Raw genomic sequence first — 20,574 nt, 5'->3', positions numbered from 1 at the left:
TGTAGCTATGCGAGCCTGAAAATAACACAGTTCGAGCCTAGATCGCAGCCTAGAACTGCATTATATCAGTAATTGGGTCAAAGAATGTGCTGTAGACGTTGCGAGATCGACAATACCGGTACCTAGGTACTCGCAGTGCAGCTTGTGTTAGTGCGTCAGGGGTTTGACCCCAAAGCCACCCGTTCCGAAACTGGACCTCACTAACAACGGTAGCTCCCGTGGCTAAGACGTCGTCCCTGCATTGTCCTGCCGCCTAGGAGTGCACAGCGAACCGCAAAGAGGGCCAACCCGCGTGTCGGTCAGTGGACGCGACAAGTAAACAGCTCTGTCAGCACCTTTGCTGCCCGCATCAACAACGACGACGACGACGAAGACGACGACGACAGCGCCACCTCCACGAGATGTCCATCGGACAATAAGCAAAACACGACGAGCATTGGCCTCCTGTCAAAATGGCCGACCTGGCAGTGGCAGCAGGGCAGGTTGTCCGCCTAGCTGATGGCCGCAATGCCTTCGTCCGCTTCGTCGGCGAGACGGCCTTCGCCCCCGGCCTCTGGGTCGGCGTTGAGCTGGACGACGGCACGGGCAAGAACGACGGCAGCGTCCAGGGCGAGCGATACTTCGACTGCGCCATGGGCAACGGCATGTTCGTTCGGCCCACCGCCGTCGCTGTCATTGCCCAGCCTGCGCCAAAACCGAAGCCTGCCACAACAGCCACAAGGAAGACAAGCACATCGAGGCCGAGCAGCATGTTCACCTCAGGATCGAGAACCGCGAGCACGTCTATTGATACAGGGGTCGGGAGGAGGAAGAGCTTGAATGCCCCCAGCCCTAGTCCGGGCCCGAGGACGTCACGCCCTTCCAGTATTGCTAGGGTGAGCACCCCGTCCCCGGCCATATTCAATGCGGCAGCTCGTAACCATTCTGATACTAAATGCGTCTGTAGTCGCCCACCAAGTCTCCTACAAAGCAGCTCGGAACTGCATCCTCAAGTGCGGCCACCTCCCGAACCGGCACGCCGGCGAATGCACGAGGAACCACCACCAAAGCTCGAGCCGCTTCGGCCACAACGAGATCATCTATGGGCCCCCCGGCTGTCCCAGCATCCCGAGTAGGCCGCCAAGCGTCGGTCTCGGCTGCAGCACCGTCCCGATCCACCACCACAAGGACTGCAAGCAATCGGCTCTCACTGGCAACTGGTAAAGCCCGTCCAGAGGCATCAAAACGCAGCTCTCAAGGCTCACAGTCCGGCGCGGAAAGGAGGAGCTCCATCGACAGAGGTGCCACCCCACAGAGAGCTAGCAGCGACGAGGACTCACCGTCGCAGCCGAGGAACCCAGCGTTGGAGAATCTCACCGCCACAACAGAGGCAGACCCCGCGAGGAAGGTGTCGAGGCCCACGACACAGGCTCTGCAGGCCTCGAACCGGGAGATTGAAGACTTGAAGGCGAAGTTGAGGGTCATGGAGAGGAAACGCATGGAAGACCGAGACAAGCTCAAGGATCTGGACAAGATTCAGGGCGAGCGAGACAAGTTTGAAGGCATCATACACAAGCTGCAGGCCAAGTATGCGCCGCAGCAGCAAGAGAATACGGAACTACGGAAGATGCTCAAGGAAGCAGAAGAAAGACTCAATTCGGTCGAGGCTATGCAAGCTGAGCATGAGACCACGCTAGAGCTGGCAACTCTGGATCGTGAGATGGCCGAGGAGACTGCCGAGGTGCTGAAGGTCGAGGTTGAGGCGCTGAAAGAAAAAACAGAAGAGCTCGAACTCGAGCTCGAGATCTTGAGAGAGGAAAACTCCGAGTATACCAAGGGCATGTCACCTGAAGAAAAGGCGAGCACAAATTGGATACAGATGGAGAGGAACAACGAGCGACTGCGCGATGCTCTCATCCGTCTCAGAGACATCACTCAGCAGCAAGAAGAAGAGTTTCGGGACCAAATCAAGAGCTTGGAAGAGGACGTCACGGAACTCACCACCGTCAAAGAGCAACACGAGACCGCGAAGGGAAAGCTGGCGCAAGCGGAGGCGATGGTCGAGGATCTTCGGCAACAGCTTGACACAGCTCTTGGTGCCGAAGACATGATTGAGGATCTCACAGAGCGCAACATGAGCCAGGCCGAGCAGCTTGAAGAGCTCAAAGCGATTATCGACGACCTGGAAAATCTCAAGGAAGTTAATGACGAGCTTGAGATCAACCATGTGCAAAACGAAAAAGAACTCCAAGAGGAGATCGACTTCAAAGATAGCGTCATCGCAGAGCAGGCTAGACGAGCTGCGGAACAGGAAACCATGATGGAAGACATGGAGTATACCCTCTCTAGGTTCCGCGAGCTCGTCACGAATTTGCAGAGTGACCTGCAGGACATGAAGGCATCGCAAGCTGTGTCAGACACGGAGTCAGAGAAGCTGAACAGCCGGTCGAGAGCCATGGAGGACCTGACGATGAGGCTGCAAATCTCTGCGGAGAAGGCACAAGCCAAGACAATCGACCTCGAGCTGCGGCGCCTGGAGGCCCAGGAGGCAGAGCAACACCTGGAGATCGTCAAGATGTTCTTGCCAGATAGCTACCAGACTGATCGTGACTCTGTCCTGGCTCTTCTGCGATTCAGAAGGTTGGCGTTCAAAGCCAACCTGCTGCATCAATTTATCCAGGAGAGGGTCAAGGGCCATGCGCACCCTGGACACGAGGACGACGTACTGTCTGGCTGCGATGCAATGGACAAGCTCACCTGGGTTTCGTCGATGTGTGAGAGGTTCGTCAACTCCATCAGCCACTGCTCGCTTGATCAATTTTCCAAGTATGCGGGTGCGCTGTATGAGCTTGAGCCCGTTGAGCGAGCCCTCAACCAATGGATCGAGGGCCTGAAGAAGGACGAGCTTAAAGAAAAGCAATGCGCGAGCGAGCTGCAACGCACCATTGCTCTCATGACGCATCTCGGCGAGGTCCACATCTCGAGCGACCTGGAGAGCTTCGCAGACGATGTTTTTATGAAGACGGTGATGATGCAGAGCCATCTCGAGTCCGCTGCCACAGCCTTTACCACCCTTCAAGCCATGGTGCAGCGAATAATCCCCTCAGTGGGCGAGGAAGACGAAGTTGCACAATACTTCATCAGGAAGGCGGATGCTGTCATCACGCAGACCCGCAGCACCAAGGTCATATCAGGTAGAACTGTCAAGGCGCTTGAGGACTTGAAGCTGCGCTCCCTAGCGCTGCCGCATGAGACCAAGGAAGTTTTCCAGCGATGCGAGGAGACGTCTCAAGAACTCGCCGAACTTGCTCGCTGCATAGGCTTAGACCTCCATCAACTACTGCACGAGGAAGGCCGAACCGAGCCATACACTCATCTCGAGGTGCAAGACCGTGTGCGCAAGACAGTCTTTGCGGTGGCTAGCTCGGACGAGTCGGACCTGTTCGCAACGTACCTGAACAAGCTCCGCGCGCTCACTGGCGAGATCAGCGATCTTTCGCAGCTTGCGTCAGACTTTACACAGACTCAAGAGTTTGAGCGCAGCCCGGCACCCTGGATTATGCGCTCCCAGGAGCTCAGGGCCGTCAAGACCGTCCCTGTCGACGCCGAAGAGGAGCTCCGACACCTCAAAGAGGAGTACAACGAGGCCCGCCGTGCCGTCGCGCAGCGCGAGGAAAGTCTCAGTACGGCGATGCTCAAGATCGAGACCCTCGAGTCGAGGATGCGCGATGCAACAGCCAAGGCGAACAGAATCACAGATTTGGAGTTGCAGATCGAGAAATCGGGCGGCAACGTTGCCTCCCTCAAAGAGGACATTGAAAAGCAGGACCGTGAGCTGAAGATGCTCGAGGCAGACAGAGACAAGTGGAAGAAGATCGCGGGCGACTCACGCGCGTTCAGCGAGGCAGCGGCGGGCACAAAGGCGGGCAAGGAGATGGCGGTTGCGACAGCGCGGGAGATGGACACGCTGAAGGAGGAGATCACAAGCCTGCAGTCGGCGGTGAGGTACCTCCGGGAGGACAACAGGCGGGCGAGGCTCACGGAGCAGAGTGGGCACGACTGGCTGTCGCAGCCGGTAAAGCGGCCGACCCCGGTTCAGGAGCAGCGGAGGAAGCTGGTTGTCGCCGAGGGGAGAGACGTGCTAGGCGAACTGGTCCGGATGGCCACCGAGGCCAAGGTGTACGACCTGTCCTCGCTGCCGGCGGACAAGTTGGCGTGGAAGAGCGCGAAGAGCACGCCGCAGTACCATGCCGCCAGGCAGATGGAGGACCTCGCCGCGTGGCAGAGCTGGCGCGACAGCGTCGCCCACAAGGGCCAGGTGCTGTCGGGCCAGCAGCAACAGCAGCACCGGGGCAAGGACGGCCAGTCCGTAAGGAAGGCCAGGAATGCCGCCGCGGCGAGGCTACACATCCGCCTGCCGGACGGCCAGGGGAAGATGGCGTCTGGCGGACACGACGTCCGCATCGTGGGCTCGCGGGAGTGGGATGGCCTGCAGGGGCGGTTGGCTGCGATCTAGAAGAGCGATTGATGTACCTGTTGGAACCAGCAGAGCATTTAGAGAGATACCACTGTGATATGATGAATTTGCTTTCTCGTCGTTGTTATCTCACTGAAATGTGTCGAGCTCTCGAGCTTTTAATACCTGACCATCGTGGAAGGGTGTCCGTCAAGTTGATTTTTGAGCCAGACCAGTTTCAGAATACACAACATCGCACTTACAATTGCATAGTAAATCACCATGACCTTGTCATTGCACATACAGAAACCCTCGGAGTGCACAAGATAAGAGTGGATGGGCAATGAAGAAGAGACTGCGCGACCAAACGTCGGAAGAAACAAATAGAAAAGCCCTTGAAACTGGACAGAAGGGTTTTGACTCCCTGGCGTCAATCAGTCAGATAAAGTGTTGAGGTCTGATAGCCCATCGAGTCCAAGCGAACGGTATTCCGGCAAATCTACGAAGCAAGTGATAAACTTATAGAAAGCCAGCACAAATGGTCCGTTTCTGACTACTTTGTCCTGGACACATATTTTAGGTTTAGTGTATCCTCCAGATGCATTCCTGTTCCACTCAGACTCCTCACTATCCGCCCCAGAATCCACACAACTTATTATTCTCACTCACCTAACCCTTCCTCTTTACATGTTCTGAAAAAGCAAGATGCTACTCCATCCTGAACAGTATAAACACCCAACCTGGCCGAATGCGTGTACCTAAGACGTTGCTACAGACTTCTCCTCGGCCTCGGCTCTCTTGACATTCTGGCCGTTCGCCGGCTCTCCGTTGACACCAGACTCACTGCTCGTCTCCGAGGAAACATGCTTAGGCTTCATGAAGGGCCAGTGGCCCTTGACCTCTCTGAATCTCATCACGACGAAGCTGGCGATGACAAAGATCCAATAGACGTTGTAGGCAATGACGGAGCCGTACGTGCCGGTGTTGTTCCAGCCCAGAATGGCATTGAAGATACCCCAGCCTCCTCCTCCATTGAACTCGGGGCTACAGCACTACAGTTCTGGTAAGAAATTGAAGTAACTTGGAATGAAAGGAGCGGGAACGGTGCTTACGTTGACGTGCCACACAGACTTGTCGATGTCGTAAGAACCAGGGCCGACTCCTAGTTCAGCTGCATCGCCTCCGACAATGTTGTTCCTGTTTCGATATCAGCGACACACTCTTCATGATTTGGCACTCATCGGAATTAATTGGACCAAAACGGTCTCATAGAAAAGATGTGCTTGAAGTACTCACCACTTCTGTTGTTCAAAGTACCCTACAGATCGGGAGAAGAGTCCAGCTGCGACCAGGTAGAGCAAGCACGTAGAGAGGACGAGGAACAGTTGCATCTTGGCCGAGGATCCGGATCTACGAGGAGAGCGTTAGTCAAGCAAATAATACACTGGGGAAGGAGCAATTGGAGTCCAAACTCACTTGTACAGGATATATCCCACCAGTATACCTACCAGCAACCCGACTACAGCAGGCAGGGGGAAAGCGGTAGCCGGGGCCGAGAAGGACACGCCGGCGACGAATATGATTGCCTCGATTCCCTCACGCAACACGGTGATGAAGGGGAGGATGAACAAGGCGTACTTCTCGGAGAAGTTTTTGAGCCAGCCAAAACGGGAGCCGGTCTTAACCACGGGCCCTTCGAGGGCAGCGGCCAGCTTGACACGCCATTTCTCCTGCATCTTGGAAATGCGCAGGAGGGCGGCGCCGACGACGGTGATGATGATGGAGGCGAACAGGGCGAAAGCACCCTCGTAGTAAAGCTCGCTGGTCTCCCAGTTGTTGACGCCGACGGTGTAGAATGTGCCGATGACGGCGGCTGCCACTACAAGACAGATGAAGAAGCCGAGGCCGGTTCCCGCCCAGACCTGCCGAAAACACAGTCAGATATGGACGGCCCTGTGAACATATCTGGTGTTTCCATGATGGAGCGAGCTCACCTGGCGCCGGAGCTTCTTGTAGACCTTGACATCTCGCTCAGGACCGTCGAGAGTCTGTTTGAGCCATGCGAGGAGCACGGAGACGATGATGACAGTCTCGAGGGTCTCACGGAACACGACGAGGAAGACAGGGACGGCAAAGACCTGGGGCGCCATGTTGACTATTGCTGGACGAGTGTGCGATTCCAAGATGTGAGGACGGGAGGGAGCGGCAATGAGGACGAGGATGCCAGGTAAGCCACCATTAGACAGGCACAGACGGACAAAAGACCATATGCAAGCAAGGACGGGTCAGGCTGAAGGGCGGAGCAGCATGAGAAGCTCTGTCAGGTTGCCCCGGTCTACGGCCAGTCCTGATAAATCTGATCAGATAATCATTATGTTAGACTGGCTGTGGGGGGGAGGGGAGGGGAGGGAAGGGTAATTCCCAAAAAGAAAAAGGCGGACCAGGGGTTCAGACCCGACATGTGAGCAGATGCATTCTTGACCAGCCGGCCTGGTCGACTGCAGGTTTGTGACATTGGGCGAACCAGGATATGCACAGGGTGAAGTGGTGGTGGTAGTGTACCTGGGTAATACCCAGGTACCTAGGTAGGTGGGCACGCTCGGTCTCGCTGCTGGGAACGGTCCTCGAACAGGGGGGTTGCTGTGTGGGTGGACAGTGGATCGGGCTCAACAAAGAAGAAAAGCACGAGGCAAAAACTCAATCGACTAGTCCCTGGCTCTACACCACAGGCGCAGGTAGCGTTGTGTAGTCCTTTCAGCTTGCCCAACTGACAAATAAGTAGCGGCTTCGGACATTTGCTACGAGTCTGGTACCAACTGTGTCGTCCGCCGGTCATGGACGTTGACCCAATGGCGTGTAAGAGGAGGCCCCAGGGGACCCGCTCCCCACCCCTGCTCCTCCCTCCCCACCAGCCAAGTTCTTGATGTAGGTTGGCCCGTCAAAAGCTTAATTTTCGGGTCGACGACCCCCAGCCCTGGATCGGTGGGACTCGAGGGCAGCAACTCGAGGGCACTCATGGGCAGAGGACCAGCGATCCATTGCAAAGAGTCATTGACAGCAACATCAAATTTAAATTCGTCCACCATAACCGGCTGGGTGCATGTGGAATCGTACGATGCAGACCAGAAGCCGGTACCGATCACCGCCCGACCTGCCATGATCTTCTGTAGGCCTGGGCTGGCTGAATAACTCCTAGTCAGCTAGTGCCGACGCTTGTTTTGGGTTCCATGCGGCGCAGGGTCCTCCCCATCTGCCTTATCATATCAGATTGGAAACGCCTCCCTGCCGAATCTTATCTGATCCGTCCCTCCCACCCCCCCAAGCCGAGACCGTCCACCGCATTTGTCCCGGTTCTGCTCGGCCTGGAACACCGACTAGCCAGCATATCCTCGAGACACGGTTGCAATTAGCTTACCAGCCCCCCCCCTTTTGGTTCAACCATGCCGCCACCGAAGATACCTGCTGATTCCCCAAGCTGGTTTCCAAGCACTGATACAGGCTGGTGTCCCTCCGACCTGAGGGAGGGACGAGGCGCAGACCTCGCCAGGCCAGCAGCAAAAGCAACTACTCAGGCCAAGAGAGCTAATCAAACAAGCTCATGACACGGGCGACAAGCTTCGATCCATGTAACAACAGCCTTCAGTGGGCTCCAGCCTGTTCTGGCAGCCCCGTCGCCCCCCACCAGTGGGTCGCCGTCGCTTCGGGGCCCCCATGCGCTTAAACCTTCACTCCCTGCTAGAGAAACCGCATCTTCCCTGGCTTCACTTCTGGTCCGCATTTCGGAATGTGCTACGTGAGAGTTTTCTGGCTCGACACCACACTCCCGGGCATGTGGGAAACCCTGGCCGTCTGAGACTCTGGTCCTACCCGGATATAGTTCTGCTTTAGACCACACCACCACTCCGTGCCCTGTCCGCAGTTGTTTCTGTTTCTGATTTTGATTGATAAGATAATATCAGCTCCTTGAACCCAGCTGCAAGCCCCCTGCTTCAGTTGGCTCCCGCCTCCCACCATCCTCGTGCCCGAGTCCTTTGGCCCTCCTCTGATTTTCCGGGACTGCGGTCGGGGGCATTGCTTTACACAACACGAGTAATTTCAAGACAGCCTCTCTTTTCCTGGAATGTGTCTTCTTGTTCAGCATCTGACCAAGGGCCTCAAGTCTTGAATCCGCCATCACCATGGCTTCCTCAATTCCTTCTCGTTTACTCGCATTGGCGCTATTCTCCCTCTTCGCCCTAGTACGAGCAGCCACCGTTACATATGACTTTGAAGTCGGGTGGGTTACTGCAAACCCAGACGGCGCATTCGAGCGCCCCACGATTGGCATCAATGGAAAATGGCCCATCCCGCCCATCACAGCGAATGTCGGTGACCAGGTGGTCGTCAATGTCCTGAACTCTCTGGGGAATCAGACAACATCGCTGCATTTCCATGGTCTCTACATGTAGGACAGCCCCATGACCTCTTTTAGAATCCTGGACATGACCGAGAACCCGTTCTGATCACCAAGCATTTCACAGGAATGGCACAAACCACATGGATGGACCTGTGGGCGTGACACAATGTCCCATCCAACCGGGCTCAAGGTTCACCTACAACTTCACAATCACCCAGCCAGGCACATACTGGTACCACTCTCACGTGAGGGGCCAGTATCCTGATGGTCTGCGTGGGCCACTGATCATCCACGACCCGGACTCCCCATTCAAGGGGCAGTACGATGAGGAGCGAATCCTGACAGTGTCTGACTGGTATCACGACGAGATGCCCGGTTTGATTGAGGGCTTCATCAGCAAGGGCAACCCAACCGGTGCGGAGCCAGTGCCCCAGAATGCCCTCTTCAACGAGACGCAGAACCTCACCGTTCCCGTCGAGCCGGGCAAGACATACCTGTTCCGCATGGTCAACATCGGCGCTTTTGCGGGCCAGTATGTCTGGTTCGAAGGCCACAATATCTCCATTGTGGAAGTCGACGGAGTCTACACACAGCCTGCTGTAGCCGACAGGATATATCTTTCTGCTGCTCAGAGGTGCAGCTTCCTGCTGACCACTAGAAATGACACCAACGCAAACTTCCCTTTCGTCGCAAGCATGGACACTGTGAGTCTCTTGTTCTGCTCCTTCCTTTTCTAGGACCCAGGTGGGACTGATCTTCCTCTCAGGACCTCTTCGACACACTGCCCGACGACTTGAACTGGAACGTCACCGGTTGGTTGTCGTACGACAGTTCCAAGCCAATGCCCGAGCCAGCTTTGGTGGACGAGTTCAACGAGTTTGACGACTACACTTTGGTGCCTTACGACAACCAAACGATCCTTGGGGCGCCAGACCATGAGATCGAGCTTGAAGTGATCATGGACAACCTCGGAGATGGGGCCAATTAGTGAGTGTGCCGAATCTAATGCAGGCAGGCTTCGACTCCCAATACTGACCAAGTCCCAGCGCATTCTTCAACAACATAACATACAAGTCCCCCAAGGTCCCCACGCTGTACACAGCGCTCTCAGCCGGCGAGCTAGCGAGCAACGCCCTCGTCTACGGCAGCCACACGCACAGCTTCGTGCTCCAGAAGGGCGAGGTGGTGCAGCTGGTAGTCGACAACGCCGACTCGGGCAAGCACCCCTTCCACCTGCACGGGCACGCCTTCCAGGCGGTGTGGCGGTCCGACGAGGACGCCGGGCCCTTTGCCGAGTCCAACGCCACAGAGGCCGACTTCTCGCCCGTCCCGATGCGCAGGGACACGTTCGTGCTGCCGCCGCAGGGCAACATCGTGCTGCGCTTCCGCGCCGACAACCCTGGCGTCTGGCTATTCCACTGCCACATCGAGTGGCACGTTGAGTCAGGGCTCGTGGCGACCATGGTCGAGGCTCCGCTCGACCTGCAGCGCGACCTCGTCGTCCCGCAGGGCCACTACGACGCCTGCGCCGCCGCGTCCCCAGCCATCCCCACCGTTGGCAACGCGGCCGGGAACACGGCCGACCTCCTCGACCTTAGCGGGGAGCCGTCGCCGCCCGCGAGGCTGCCGGATGGGTTCACCCCCAGGGGCATCGTGGCTCTGGTCTTCAGCTGTATCAGCGGCGTGCTTGGTGTCGCCGTCGTGGCGTGGTATGGCCTGTCCGGCGACCCTGCGGCGATGGGCGCGGGCAAGGGCGCGGGCGCCGCGGGCGTGTTCCAGCAGGGTGCTTCTGGGCACGATGCCGCTGCGAATGGCGACGGTACCCGTGTCGAGGAGGTCACTGCTGTGTCTGGTGGCGGTGCGGGGGCTGGGAAGAGATGATGGACATTTTCGCAATCTGGTTGAAGCTGCGATGGGGCACTGTTCAGAGTGTTCTGTGTCTCGTTGGGTACTTTCTTGCTGGTCGAAGCACGAAGCATGGTATTATTTTAAGGCTTGTTAAAGCAAGATTCTGGCGTCGTGGCAAGCCAGTTCAAATTTGCCCCTGTGCTAGTTCACATTAATTCATCTGCATAGTCATCCTCGGAAGTTTGGCTTCAAATAGGTGCCGGCATAGCTTTTTATGCAAAGGGAATTAGGTTGATTCTTACTACCTTAATATTTTAAACTCGGATGGTTTGAATCACCACCACCCCGACTTTCCCTCGGAGATATTATTGATTAGACAATAGACAAAAGAGGAGCCACTCATAGGCATCTTTGACCGGCGCTCCCTCCTCGACGGTCTAGACGCAAGAGTAGACGAAGAATTACTACGACCAGTACAACATAAGACATTTGTCAAAACAGAAACGTCAACCTGCTCCCAACCTCTCCTACCGACTCAAAGAAAGCGAGACGGGAAGGGCTAAAAACATTTTCCCTCAGACCTCGCAATTGACACTTGCGGGGTTCAGGACGCCGCCTGCGCAGACGCCGTTGACGTCCCAGCCTCCGGCGTTGCTGGGCCTGATCGAAGGGGGGTCTCGGCAATTGCCGTACCCGACGTTGATGTTCATGTTCTGGCCCATGCCCTTGATGAAATACTGACCGGATATGCCATTGTGATATTTGAAACCGGTCATTTCCGTCTTGCAGCAGTTGTCGAGTATACATCTTATGCCCTTGGCAATCCATTCACCTTTGAGAGCCACATTCACGGGCCCGTCCTGTATCGACGTAAACGTTCATTATTAGTCTTCTTGGAAACTTTCTTTTTGTGGTTCTTGGCTACGGGAAATACTAGGGGTTGGCAGCTTGTCGGGCGAATAGCAAGGGGAAGGAAAGGAAAAGGTAGGGTAGGGTAGGAAATGGTAGGGCAGGAAAAGAGACGTGAGGAACAGGAGGGGAGGAGGGGGGACGGTAGGAGAGGGGACGGTAGGAAAAGGGACGTTAGGAAAGGGAGGGTAGGAAAGAGTAGGGGAGGAAATGGGAGGCAACATGTCAAGGAATCTATAGATGTACATACGTTACAAACATAGATACCGGTCGTATCGTAACAGTGGACCCTGTCGCACTGGCCGGGTTTGATGGTGAACATTTTATCCTTCAGACTTTTATACCTCATTTTAGAGTACATATCTTGGGCGGTATTAATCGCACCGGACCCGAAGATGCCGCAGTGCAGTCTGCCACTATCGGAGTGCTGTGATTGTTTCACGGCCGTCGCGCTGCCCATGAGGCAGGCAAGGAGGACGATATCGGGGCGGACCATCTTGGTATTTATTGTATCTGTTGTGATTATTGTTATGAGATAATTGAATAATCGTGGGATAGAGTAGTGAGTGTTGCTGTTGGTAGGTTATAATCATTTGTTGGTACAGAAGTTCTGTAAGCCTATTCAACAGAGCCCTGGTGGACGAGCAACACCTCTTGCAGCTATATATACACACACTATCTATGGAGAAACGCGGCAGCATCGTTCAAAGAGTCCCCGTGGCAGCGGAAATATCCAAAGCCAGCGTCTTGACTGCTTGCCCCATCCACCGCGGGTATGCTCCCTCTATGCCGTTGTACCGTTCACCTCCATTCTCGGTTCCAAGTCATGGCAAGGCAGGCGCCCAAGGCTTTTTGGCTCTTTCGACTCTTTCGAAACCACTATTATCCCAACGGCAGAGTATCAATGAGTCGATTTGGCGATCGACATCTTTGATGTCTTGTCGGGCGTGTGCTTTGCCGGGTGCGGTAGATGCGAGTGTGTTGTTGCGGGACGTATAATCTTAAGAGTGAGGTGGACAATATCAAGATAGCCGACGCCGCGTCTTGCATACCTCCAGGTGCTCTTGGTGCCCCTGCAGTAAGTCAGCCACGAGACCCCCGAAAGTCAAAGGCGCGGCTCGATTGGCAGTTGAGGCAGACTGGCCCCCACCGTACTCGACTCGACCCTCTCACCCTGCTTGTCCGTGAGAGCAATCCAGCCGTGGCTCGTCGCACCCCTCACATTGCTACCGCCGCAAATCACACAAGCAGTCATACCAGAATCGGGCTTTGATTATCCTGCTGCTCTTCCCTTGCCCCGGCAGTTCGTCTTGCAGCACGCACATGATCTGACATCCAAAGAATGAATAGCAATGAGAGCCAAATCCCCAGCGACACCAGACAAGTGCAGGGTCCGAAGCAAACGTCCCAAGGACAACTGCCGCGATACGCACCAGGATATCACTCAATCCAGCCGACAATCCCATGACAAAAAGACAATCGGAACAACTGACTCCAGTCTTCTAAAGTAGCCGTCGATCCTGCCCAAACTCCTTTGCTGTGCTGCGAACCTTCATGCGGCACAGTTCAACCTGACCGTTCCTCTCCCGAATAGTCTTGGACTATTTTGTACAAAGAAAAATGCAACTGTGAGGCAAAAATCTCCCAGGCTTCTACCAGCCTGGCACACTGGGTCCTTGTGCTCGACCCGCTGCCGATCTGAGTCGACTTTCGTAAATCTTGTTGTCTCCCGTTCCTGTGTTACCTTGTCAACACCAGAGGACCCCGAATTGTAACACCTCCCGCTCCTTGTCATTCTCTTCATCCGTGGCACGTCAACGGATCATCGGCCTGTGTCATGCTGCCATCCATCCATCCTACTCTTGAAGAGTTCGGTGCGCGAGCTGTTCTTGTGCGACGCACGCGAACTGGTATCAGCTTTCGTCGCCCGTTTCGCGACGGGGAGGCTGATAACTCAAGCGGTCTTTCCCTTCTTTCTAGGAAGACCCTGTTCTTGCCTCATGGCAACGTCGCCCTCGGCCAGCCACTTGCTAGCCTTGACTAGCTGGATGACATTCATGATCTGCTTGTAGGCCATGACCGGGAAGCTGATACCGGCTAGAATCCAGGGCACAGTGCTGTCCATCTTGTTGGCGCGGGCAAGCTCGAGGGCTGCAGCGCTGTAGGGGCTGGTGAAGACCTTCTCCAGCACCGAGCTGTTGACCTGGGCCCCCGCCTGGAGGTTATCCGCGGCCGGGGTTGCCAGGAGCGCTGGAGAAAGGGTGGGCGAGGAGAAGGATAGTAGGTACAGGGCAATAAAGAACAGCTCGTTCAGGGCGCATGCAACGAACAAAACCACCTATGAGCAGTGTCAGTTCAGTCATGTGGGGCGTTTATGCGAGATACACCTTGATGTTGGCGGTATCTGGGAGGGCTGGGGGCACGTACCTTGTTTGTGTAGTAGAGATTCAGCAGCCAGCTCCTGCTCTTGTCCACTGACTTGTGGCTCTGGTTCGAGCCGCCCATCACAAGGGTAGTATACATGTGCATATAGTGGCTGGCGAAGTCGAGAGAGATCAGACCCTGGAAGATGATGGCCCAGCGAGGGAAGGCGGATGAGAGGAAAACCAGCAGGCACGAGGTCGTGCATCGGTCCGTCACCATATCGAGGACGGCCCCGAAGCGGGTGCTCTGCTCATAGTATCGGGCGGCATATCCGTCGAGGGCATCGAGGAGGCACGAGACACTGTAGAGAAGCGAACAGGTCCGGGGGTGCAGTGGCATGTAGTAGAGGGATGAGATGGCGAGAACGATGCGCACGTAGCCTGGGGGAGGTGTCAGCTTGCTGCGCATGTGGATGAAGCCCCCGAGACCTCGTCAAGAAGATTCTCGGGGGCCCGCAATGTAGGCGTAGGGGGCATGGGCTTTTCGTACCAATCAGGTTGGGTATGAAGAAGAAAATGTTCTCTGTTGGCCGGGTGGCTTGGGCGACAGCATCGCCAGAGGCACGGGCTGAGCCATTGCCATTGACCACGACGTGCTGTTCTGACGGAGGCTCGGGCGTCGCCTTGACGGGAGTTTCGTCAGCCGCGGCGGCCAGAGCTGCCTGTCTTCGGGTCCTGGCTCCAGACATGGCAATGTTTGGTTAATGAGTCGCAAATGAGGAGTTGGACGGGGCGCAACGAGAAAAGTGGCGGCGTTTTGGTGTCGACCGTGGCTTGCCGAGGATTGTTGTGCTTGAAAGAGTGTCTCTCTTGGGTTCCGGGCAGGCCGGCACGAAAGACTGGATATCAAGACCCGTTGGGATGCGTGTGGAGCTGCCTGTTGGCTATACGTGGCGTGGGCTTGGGCGTGGGCGTGGCGTGGCGTGAGACGCGGGCTGGAGGGCCTTTCTTGATGCGTGAGGATATCCTGTATCGTCCTGCAGGCACACAATGACGATGTTCACTGACCTGCCAATGGCAAAAGGGAGACGGTGGGTTCACAAGCGAGATGGACAGATGCGAATCCAAATCAAATGTAAGCAAGTGTCGCCAGACCGGGGCGACTAATAGGAATGGGAAAGTTTACTGCCCGGCCGAGACAGCTCTCCAGGGCGATAAGCCTGGCGATAAGCCGCCTCCCGAGCAAACTGGCAGCCTGGACAGGGATTGTGTTCCGGCTGTTCCTAGCGCTGTCGCCTCGTCTGCTGGCCGGCCTAGCAGCCCAGTCGGGCCAGAACAGTACGGAGTACCTACCGGACTGCCGTATCAACGACTAGGGCTTCTTAAACATGAGCCCACACAACGGGCCTCCAGATATCTGATGATCTGATATGGATTCTTGCAGGGCCTGTCCAACTCAGTCGCGCAAGTTGCCAATATGGCCAATTGAATGCACCTCTGGGAGACTGCTATTTTTAAATATCACCCGGACAGACAGACAGGTCGGCACCCGGTTCTCCTCTCATGAGAAGACGAGGCATGCCCAGTTGGGTGCCAGGTTCCTCTGGACCTGCTGCGCACCTGGCTGGTATTTATGGTGTCACCCGGGCCGGGCTGGGCTGGGCCGAGGCTGGGCTCTTATAAGTTAAGGGGCTCATGGAGGTTCAAAGTTGTGAGTCGTATGCAGGCGGCACAACGGCAGATATCCATGCCACCGGCAGCTCCGGCCAAGTGTGATGGGATCACCAGAGAATAAACTCTCGGCAAACCCTACTGTAGGGATGCCCCGTCTGCCCGGGAGTCCCGACAAGAGCAAGTGGGCGGCGTCAGACCCCGTCAGCCCCGTCCTGCGTCCCGCAATCTCCGTGACAGACAATGTGCGAGGCTGGTCCGCCGTCTCCTCCCTCACATGCACACTCACAACTGGCACACTGGCACACGCACACTGGTACACCCCTCACATGCACACGCACACGCACACTCCGGTCCCAGGCTACATATTGGCGGGGTTGCGGCCGAGAACTTGACTCGCCTGCGTGTTGCAGCCCGCCAGTGCTCCGTAATAATGGCAGCCAACGACCCTGTCAAGCTGTTGACTGCCAGTGTTGGACTTGTCCGTCCCATGGGCCATGGCATGCATGTCTCCGGCACGAAAATGAACGAGAGAATGGTGACTGCCGGCACCCGAGCTCATATACGTCACCTAGCAGGTATAGATATATTGAACGGCAGCAGAGTCTCAGCTGGGGGCGGTATTACTGTGCGCTATGGTGCGAGCGAGCAGCGCCGGTTGGTGGCTGGGGGGGGGCGGGAGGGGTGAAGGAGGAAGATCTGCTGCAGTATAAGCAAAGCACAAGCACACATAACGAGCCCATGGGCAGAATGAATTGCTTTGCTTCTTCTATTCTTGGACAGCCACTCCTGCCACTCCTCCCCTCCCTGAGGAGACTTCTCACGGTGCTGTCCCGCCGGCCTGCCAAGCCAGCTGACACAGGATGGCTGTCGGCAGCTCGTAGATTCTGGGACAAGGAATGCGGGTGCAGGCCGGCCCCGGTCAATCACGACTCACGGTCCAGAACTGGTAACGGCGGAGAGCATCAGGCTTGTGCACCGCGAGACGAGCCCACCATGCACATCAATCAATCCCCTCTGTCCCTCTGCCCCTCTGCCTCTCTGCCCGGATGGGGCCACCCCCACCCGAATCAGCCATCTGGTTGGAACGGCCATTCATTGGCATGGGACGTGGGACGATGGGAGTGACGACTGCCGTCAGAGTTGAGTGATACATCCACTGAGGGATCGGGTCCAGGGGGGGCGGTCTGTCATATTATCTGGTGGTTTGATCGCGACAGGTGATGCAGGTGAGGCAGGGAATTTGGGGGGTGTGGCGTGCCTCAGGCTGGCACTCTGGCACTCTGGCACTCTGGCACTCTAGCCCAACGCCTTGGACGCAACAGTAGCACTCGCAAAGCAGCTATGCAGGTACTCAAGTACCTAGGTAGACAGGCTAGATAAATACTGTACCACATCCCGGGGTCTGAGGCTGCTCCCTCGCCTCCCCTTGCTCTCACCACACGTCACAGTTGCTGAACAAAGCAATGATCGAGTTGCCAGGGGCACATCTACCTGGCATATATCCACATCCCAAGTAGCACTGGGCCAGGGCGCAGTACCAGGTACTGTGTGCTGCAAGCACTGTTGCACACCTGCCGTCGCAGCAGCCTGGCAGGCCTGTTGGCCTGGCAGCTTGTGCCTGCAGCGTTGGAGCCAGGCGGGCGGCGCACGCAAGGGAAGCCCATGGCTCCAGGGTTCTGCCCGCGACTCTGCCACCTCGGGTGCATGGGCCACGGGGGGTTCCTCAGGGCGATGAGAGGATCTGGAGTCTGGGCCCCAAGAGCTGGCATCCCTGCGCACCATGGCCCCCTGGCCACGACCGTGCTTGCGGGCCTGGCAGCCCTGGGAGCCCTTTGGAGCCCTTGGGCGTGGGAGCTCCAAACACCGCCCACCCCGCCCTCATCTGCCCGCAGACAGGCCATTGCTTGCCGTGCTCGCCCTGCTTGCAAATGTACTGGCCGGGCCTGTACGAGGCCAGGTACTCCGTACCTCAAACTGCCTGGGACCACCATATCGTAGACGAGACGGAGGTGCGGGTCAACAGCGTGAAGAAAAAAAACAAGAGACGCCCAAAAACACACAGGCTGGATGGACACGCCGCAGGACGCACGGCAAGGCCATCGATAAATTCTTTCCTCCTCCTCCTCCTCCTCCTCCTCCTGCCTTCCTGCTCCGGCTTCTGCCCCTGCCTCTCTCTGCCCTCTTCTGCACATCACCTCAGTGGCCCGGAACCTGTCTTGACAATCCTTCGGCTGAGCCAACCGTCACTCACGCCTCTCCCTGACTGACACCACCCCTCCCTCTCTCCGGCTCCTCTCTCACCTCTGTCGGCTTGGCCTACGACCTGTGACACAACAGCCGCCCTCTCTCTCTCTCTCACCAGCTGTCGACGTCACTCGGGACCACCTGCATATCTACCTGCCTGTCTTTCTGTGTACAATTCCCTTTCCAGCTGCATTTCCCGCCAGCAGACACGCCCCCTTCCACGCCCCAATTTGAGGCTCTCGACGTTACATTGATCGTCGCCTTTGCCTGTGCTCCACTGCCTGCTCTGCTCTGCTCTGCTCTGCACGGCTTGCTCTGCACCGCACTGCATTGCATACTACCCCAGCCGGGCGAACCTTCCTGCCCTGCACCACCTGCCGACCTGGGTACTACCCGCCAGATACGCCCAAACCACACAGCACCGCGCCCGCACCGCACCACACCGCACCACACTGCGCTACACTGCGCTACACTATACTCACAAGAACCGTCGTTCTGTCGTGCCAACCCGCCAGAGCAGTGCTTCGACGACTTGGCAGGAATACAATTCCGGAACCCCGTCCCCGGACCTGATCAAGCCATCCAGTCCCGGGCCCCCTGTCGCATCACACCGTCTCCTTCGCCCTTCGTTGCAGCGGTGCGTGCTTCAGGTCTGGAACTTTGTCTTGTCGGAAAGGCCTTCTCCAATTGGACTTACAGACGCCTCGGTTCTATTGCCGGCTCTCCTCTCCCGATATACCACCGACCGACCCATCGTCGCCAGTTGGCCCCAACCCCTCGCAGCGCTTGTCCGCTTGTCTTTGCAGCACAACGACCTATCGACAAACGTCAGCGGTACCACCCTCCTGCTCCAGCCTGCTTTCCGCGAGCCTGACCCTATCGGCGCTCGAAAGCTCAAGTCAACCGGCCCCAGAACTGCCCTCCTGACCTCACGTCTTCGGGTCGACTCCGCAACTGGCAGCTCTTCCGTACCAACACGAGGTAGACAGCCTGGTTTTGCTTAGGTTCTACCAGTGACACACTCCAGTTCATTCCATATACTAGTGACCATCTCTTCAACTCTGCGCCGGGCCCCTCCACGCCAAAGAGATATCGACGGCCAACAACATCCATACCGATTTTGCATCTGATTGCGTTGGTGAGATACTTCTGTGTTGCTTCTTTTCTTGGACTATCCTTTCTAACTCCCCTGCCACCGACAGCCTCAAACCGGTTGTACAATCCTACGAACGTTGAAATACGTGCCTTGTCCTGCCGCGCGACCTCAACTACGCGCCAACATCCACGATGTCGGCACCAAAGCATTCTAGTTTAACGAGTAGCTACGCCGACCGGGCGGCGGGCGCGACACACCCGCTGACAAACTACCTCTTCCGGTTAATGGAGCTCAAGCAGTCGAACTTGTGCGTGTCGGCCGACGTATACAGCGCACGGGAACTCCTGTCTCTGGCCGACAAGGTCGGCCCCTCGATTGTTGTCCTCAAAACGCACTACGACCTCGTCATGGGCTGGGACTTCAACCCACAAACGGGCACAGGAGCGTATCTCGCGGCGCTGGCCAGGAAACATGGCTTCCTGATCTTCGAGGATCGTAAATACTGCGATATTGGCAGCACGGTGCAGATGCAGTATGTTGGTGGAACCGCGAGGGTCATAGACTGGGCGCACATTGTCAACGCGAACATCTCGGCAGGCAAGCCAATGGTGGGTGCGATGGGCGAGGCAGCGGCTAAATGGAGGGAAAGAATCAATTACGAGGTGCGAACGAGCGTCACAGTCGGAACCCCCGTGAGCGATGGTTTCGAGAGTGAGCCCGAGGAGATGGACGAGGAAGAGGACGAGAACGTTGGCGCCCGCGGCACCAACGGTCAGAGAAAGCCCTCTGCACTAGAGGCTAGGGATATCAACATGATGGCGCCGCCGCCTCCACCTCGAGACGTCGATGGACGCAAGGGCAGTATCGTCAGCATCACCACGGTGACACAGTCGTTCGAGCCAGCCGACTCCCCGCGCCTGTCCAAGAGTCTGTCCGACGTCGACGACATTGTCTACCCTGGCATTGAGGAAGCACCACTCGAGAGGGGTCTGCTGCTCCTGGCACAAATGTCCAGCAGCGGTAACCTCATGGACGCCCGTTACACAAATGCATGCATCGAGGCAGCGAGGGAGAACAAGGATTTCGTAATGGGATACGTGGCGCAGGAAAGCCTGAACTCGGAACCCGACGATCATTTCATCCACATGACCCCGGGCTGCAAGCTGCCACCAGAGGGCGAGGAGGAGAACGGCGAGGGGATGCAGGGTGATGGAATGGGCCAGCAGTACAACACGCCGTCCAAACTGATCGGCCTATGCGGTACCGACATCGTCATCGTAGGTAGAGGTATCATCAAGGCCGGAGACCCGCAGGGTGAGGCAGAGAGATACCGCGTGAGGGCATGGAAGGCCTACCAGGCAAGGCTGAGGAACTAAGCCAGGGTAAAGACCCCCCGTGGTGTGGAGAGTTTGAAGAAGTTCGATTTGGATACCCAGTCGGAAACGTTTCAAGGAGAGCCACGGCCATCATTTGTATCCCTATGCGGAGAATTCATTGGACTTTCGGTGTCATTGGAAAGCGAAAAGGAGGGACTGGTCCAGCTCGGCCACCATGGCCTAGACAGCACGTGCCTCTGTGGGAGGGTGTTTTTGTATATACGGAAAGCCCC

The 20,574-nt window shown here is 56.7% G+C and overlaps 6 protein-coding genes across 6 annotated transcripts; 3 read left to right on the top strand and 3 right to left on the bottom strand.

Annotated features, from left to right (window-relative positions):
* The first annotated feature begins 325 nt into the window (after positions 1-325).
* On the top strand, positions 326-4,621 carry KVR01_010095 (uncharacterized protein). Its single transcript, XM_044794458.1, has 2 exons — positions 326-875; positions 947-4,621. The coding sequence occupies exons 1-2, from the start codon at positions 453-455 to the stop codon at positions 4,493-4,495; spliced, it is 3,972 nt and encodes a 1,323-aa protein (XP_044641343.1). The 5' UTR covers positions 326-452; the 3' UTR covers positions 4,496-4,621.
* Positions 4,622-4,863: 242 nt separating this feature from the next.
* On the bottom strand, positions 4,864-6,823 carry KVR01_009859 (uncharacterized protein). The gene is made up of 5 exons (XM_044791086.1): positions 6,430-6,823; positions 5,912-6,357; positions 5,732-5,845; positions 5,548-5,632; positions 4,864-5,487 (listed from the first exon to the last, which is right to left on the bottom strand). Exons 1-5 carry the CDS (start codon positions 6,583-6,585, stop codon positions 5,194-5,196), a joined length of 1,095 nt encoding a protein of 364 aa, XP_044641107.1. The 5' UTR covers positions 6,586-6,823; the 3' UTR covers positions 4,864-5,193.
* Positions 6,824-7,759: 936 nt separating this feature from the next.
* KVR01_009812 (uncharacterized protein) lies at positions 7,760-10,961 on the top strand. The gene is made up of 5 exons (XM_044784348.1): positions 7,760-8,524; positions 8,595-8,879; positions 8,956-9,535; positions 9,598-9,818; positions 9,878-10,961. Exons 2-5 carry the CDS (start codon positions 8,614-8,616, stop codon positions 10,710-10,712), a joined length of 1,902 nt encoding a protein of 633 aa, XP_044641060.1. The 5' UTR covers positions 7,760-8,524; positions 8,595-8,613; the 3' UTR covers positions 10,713-10,961.
* Positions 10,962-11,254: 293 nt separating this feature from the next.
* Positions 11,255-12,084, bottom strand: KVR01_010062 (uncharacterized protein; the record flags this gene model as incomplete). Its single annotated transcript, XM_044790718.1, has 2 exons — positions 11,255-11,539; positions 11,839-12,084. The coding sequence occupies 2 exons, from the start codon at positions 12,082-12,084 to the stop codon at positions 11,255-11,257; spliced, it is 531 nt and encodes a 176-aa protein (XP_044641310.1).
* Positions 12,085-12,160: 76 nt separating this feature from the next.
* Positions 12,161-15,546, bottom strand: KVR01_009769 (CDP-diacylglycerol--inositol 3-phosphatidyltransferase). Its single transcript, XM_044785994.1, has 3 exons — positions 14,502-15,546; positions 14,016-14,392; positions 12,161-13,926 (listed from the first exon to the last, which is right to left on the bottom strand). Exons 1-3 carry the CDS (start codon positions 14,698-14,700, stop codon positions 13,543-13,545), a joined length of 960 nt encoding a protein of 319 aa, XP_044641017.1. The 5' UTR covers positions 14,701-15,546; the 3' UTR covers positions 12,161-13,542.
* A 3,610-nt stretch (positions 15,547-19,156) lies between these two features.
* On the top strand, positions 19,157-20,341 carry KVR01_009972 (orotidine-5'-phosphate decarboxylase; the record flags this gene model as incomplete). The annotated part of the gene is made up of 1 exon (XM_044794021.1): positions 19,157-20,341. The coding sequence occupies one exon, from the start codon at positions 19,157-19,159 to the stop codon at positions 20,339-20,341; it is 1,185 nt and encodes a 394-aa protein (XP_044641220.1).
* Between the last annotated feature and the right edge of the window lie 233 nt (positions 20,342-20,574).

The sequence above is a fragment of the Diaporthe batatas genome, assembly GCF_019321695.1.
Source record: "Diaporthe batatas strain CRI 302-4 chromosome Unknown Contig00012, whole genome shotgun sequence".
NCBI classification, from domain to species: Eukaryota; Fungi; Ascomycota; class Sordariomycetes; order Diaporthales; family Diaporthaceae; genus Diaporthe; species Diaporthe batatas.
Note: the sequence above shows the minus strand (reverse complement) of the source record. Positions and strands in the feature narration are given on the sequence as shown.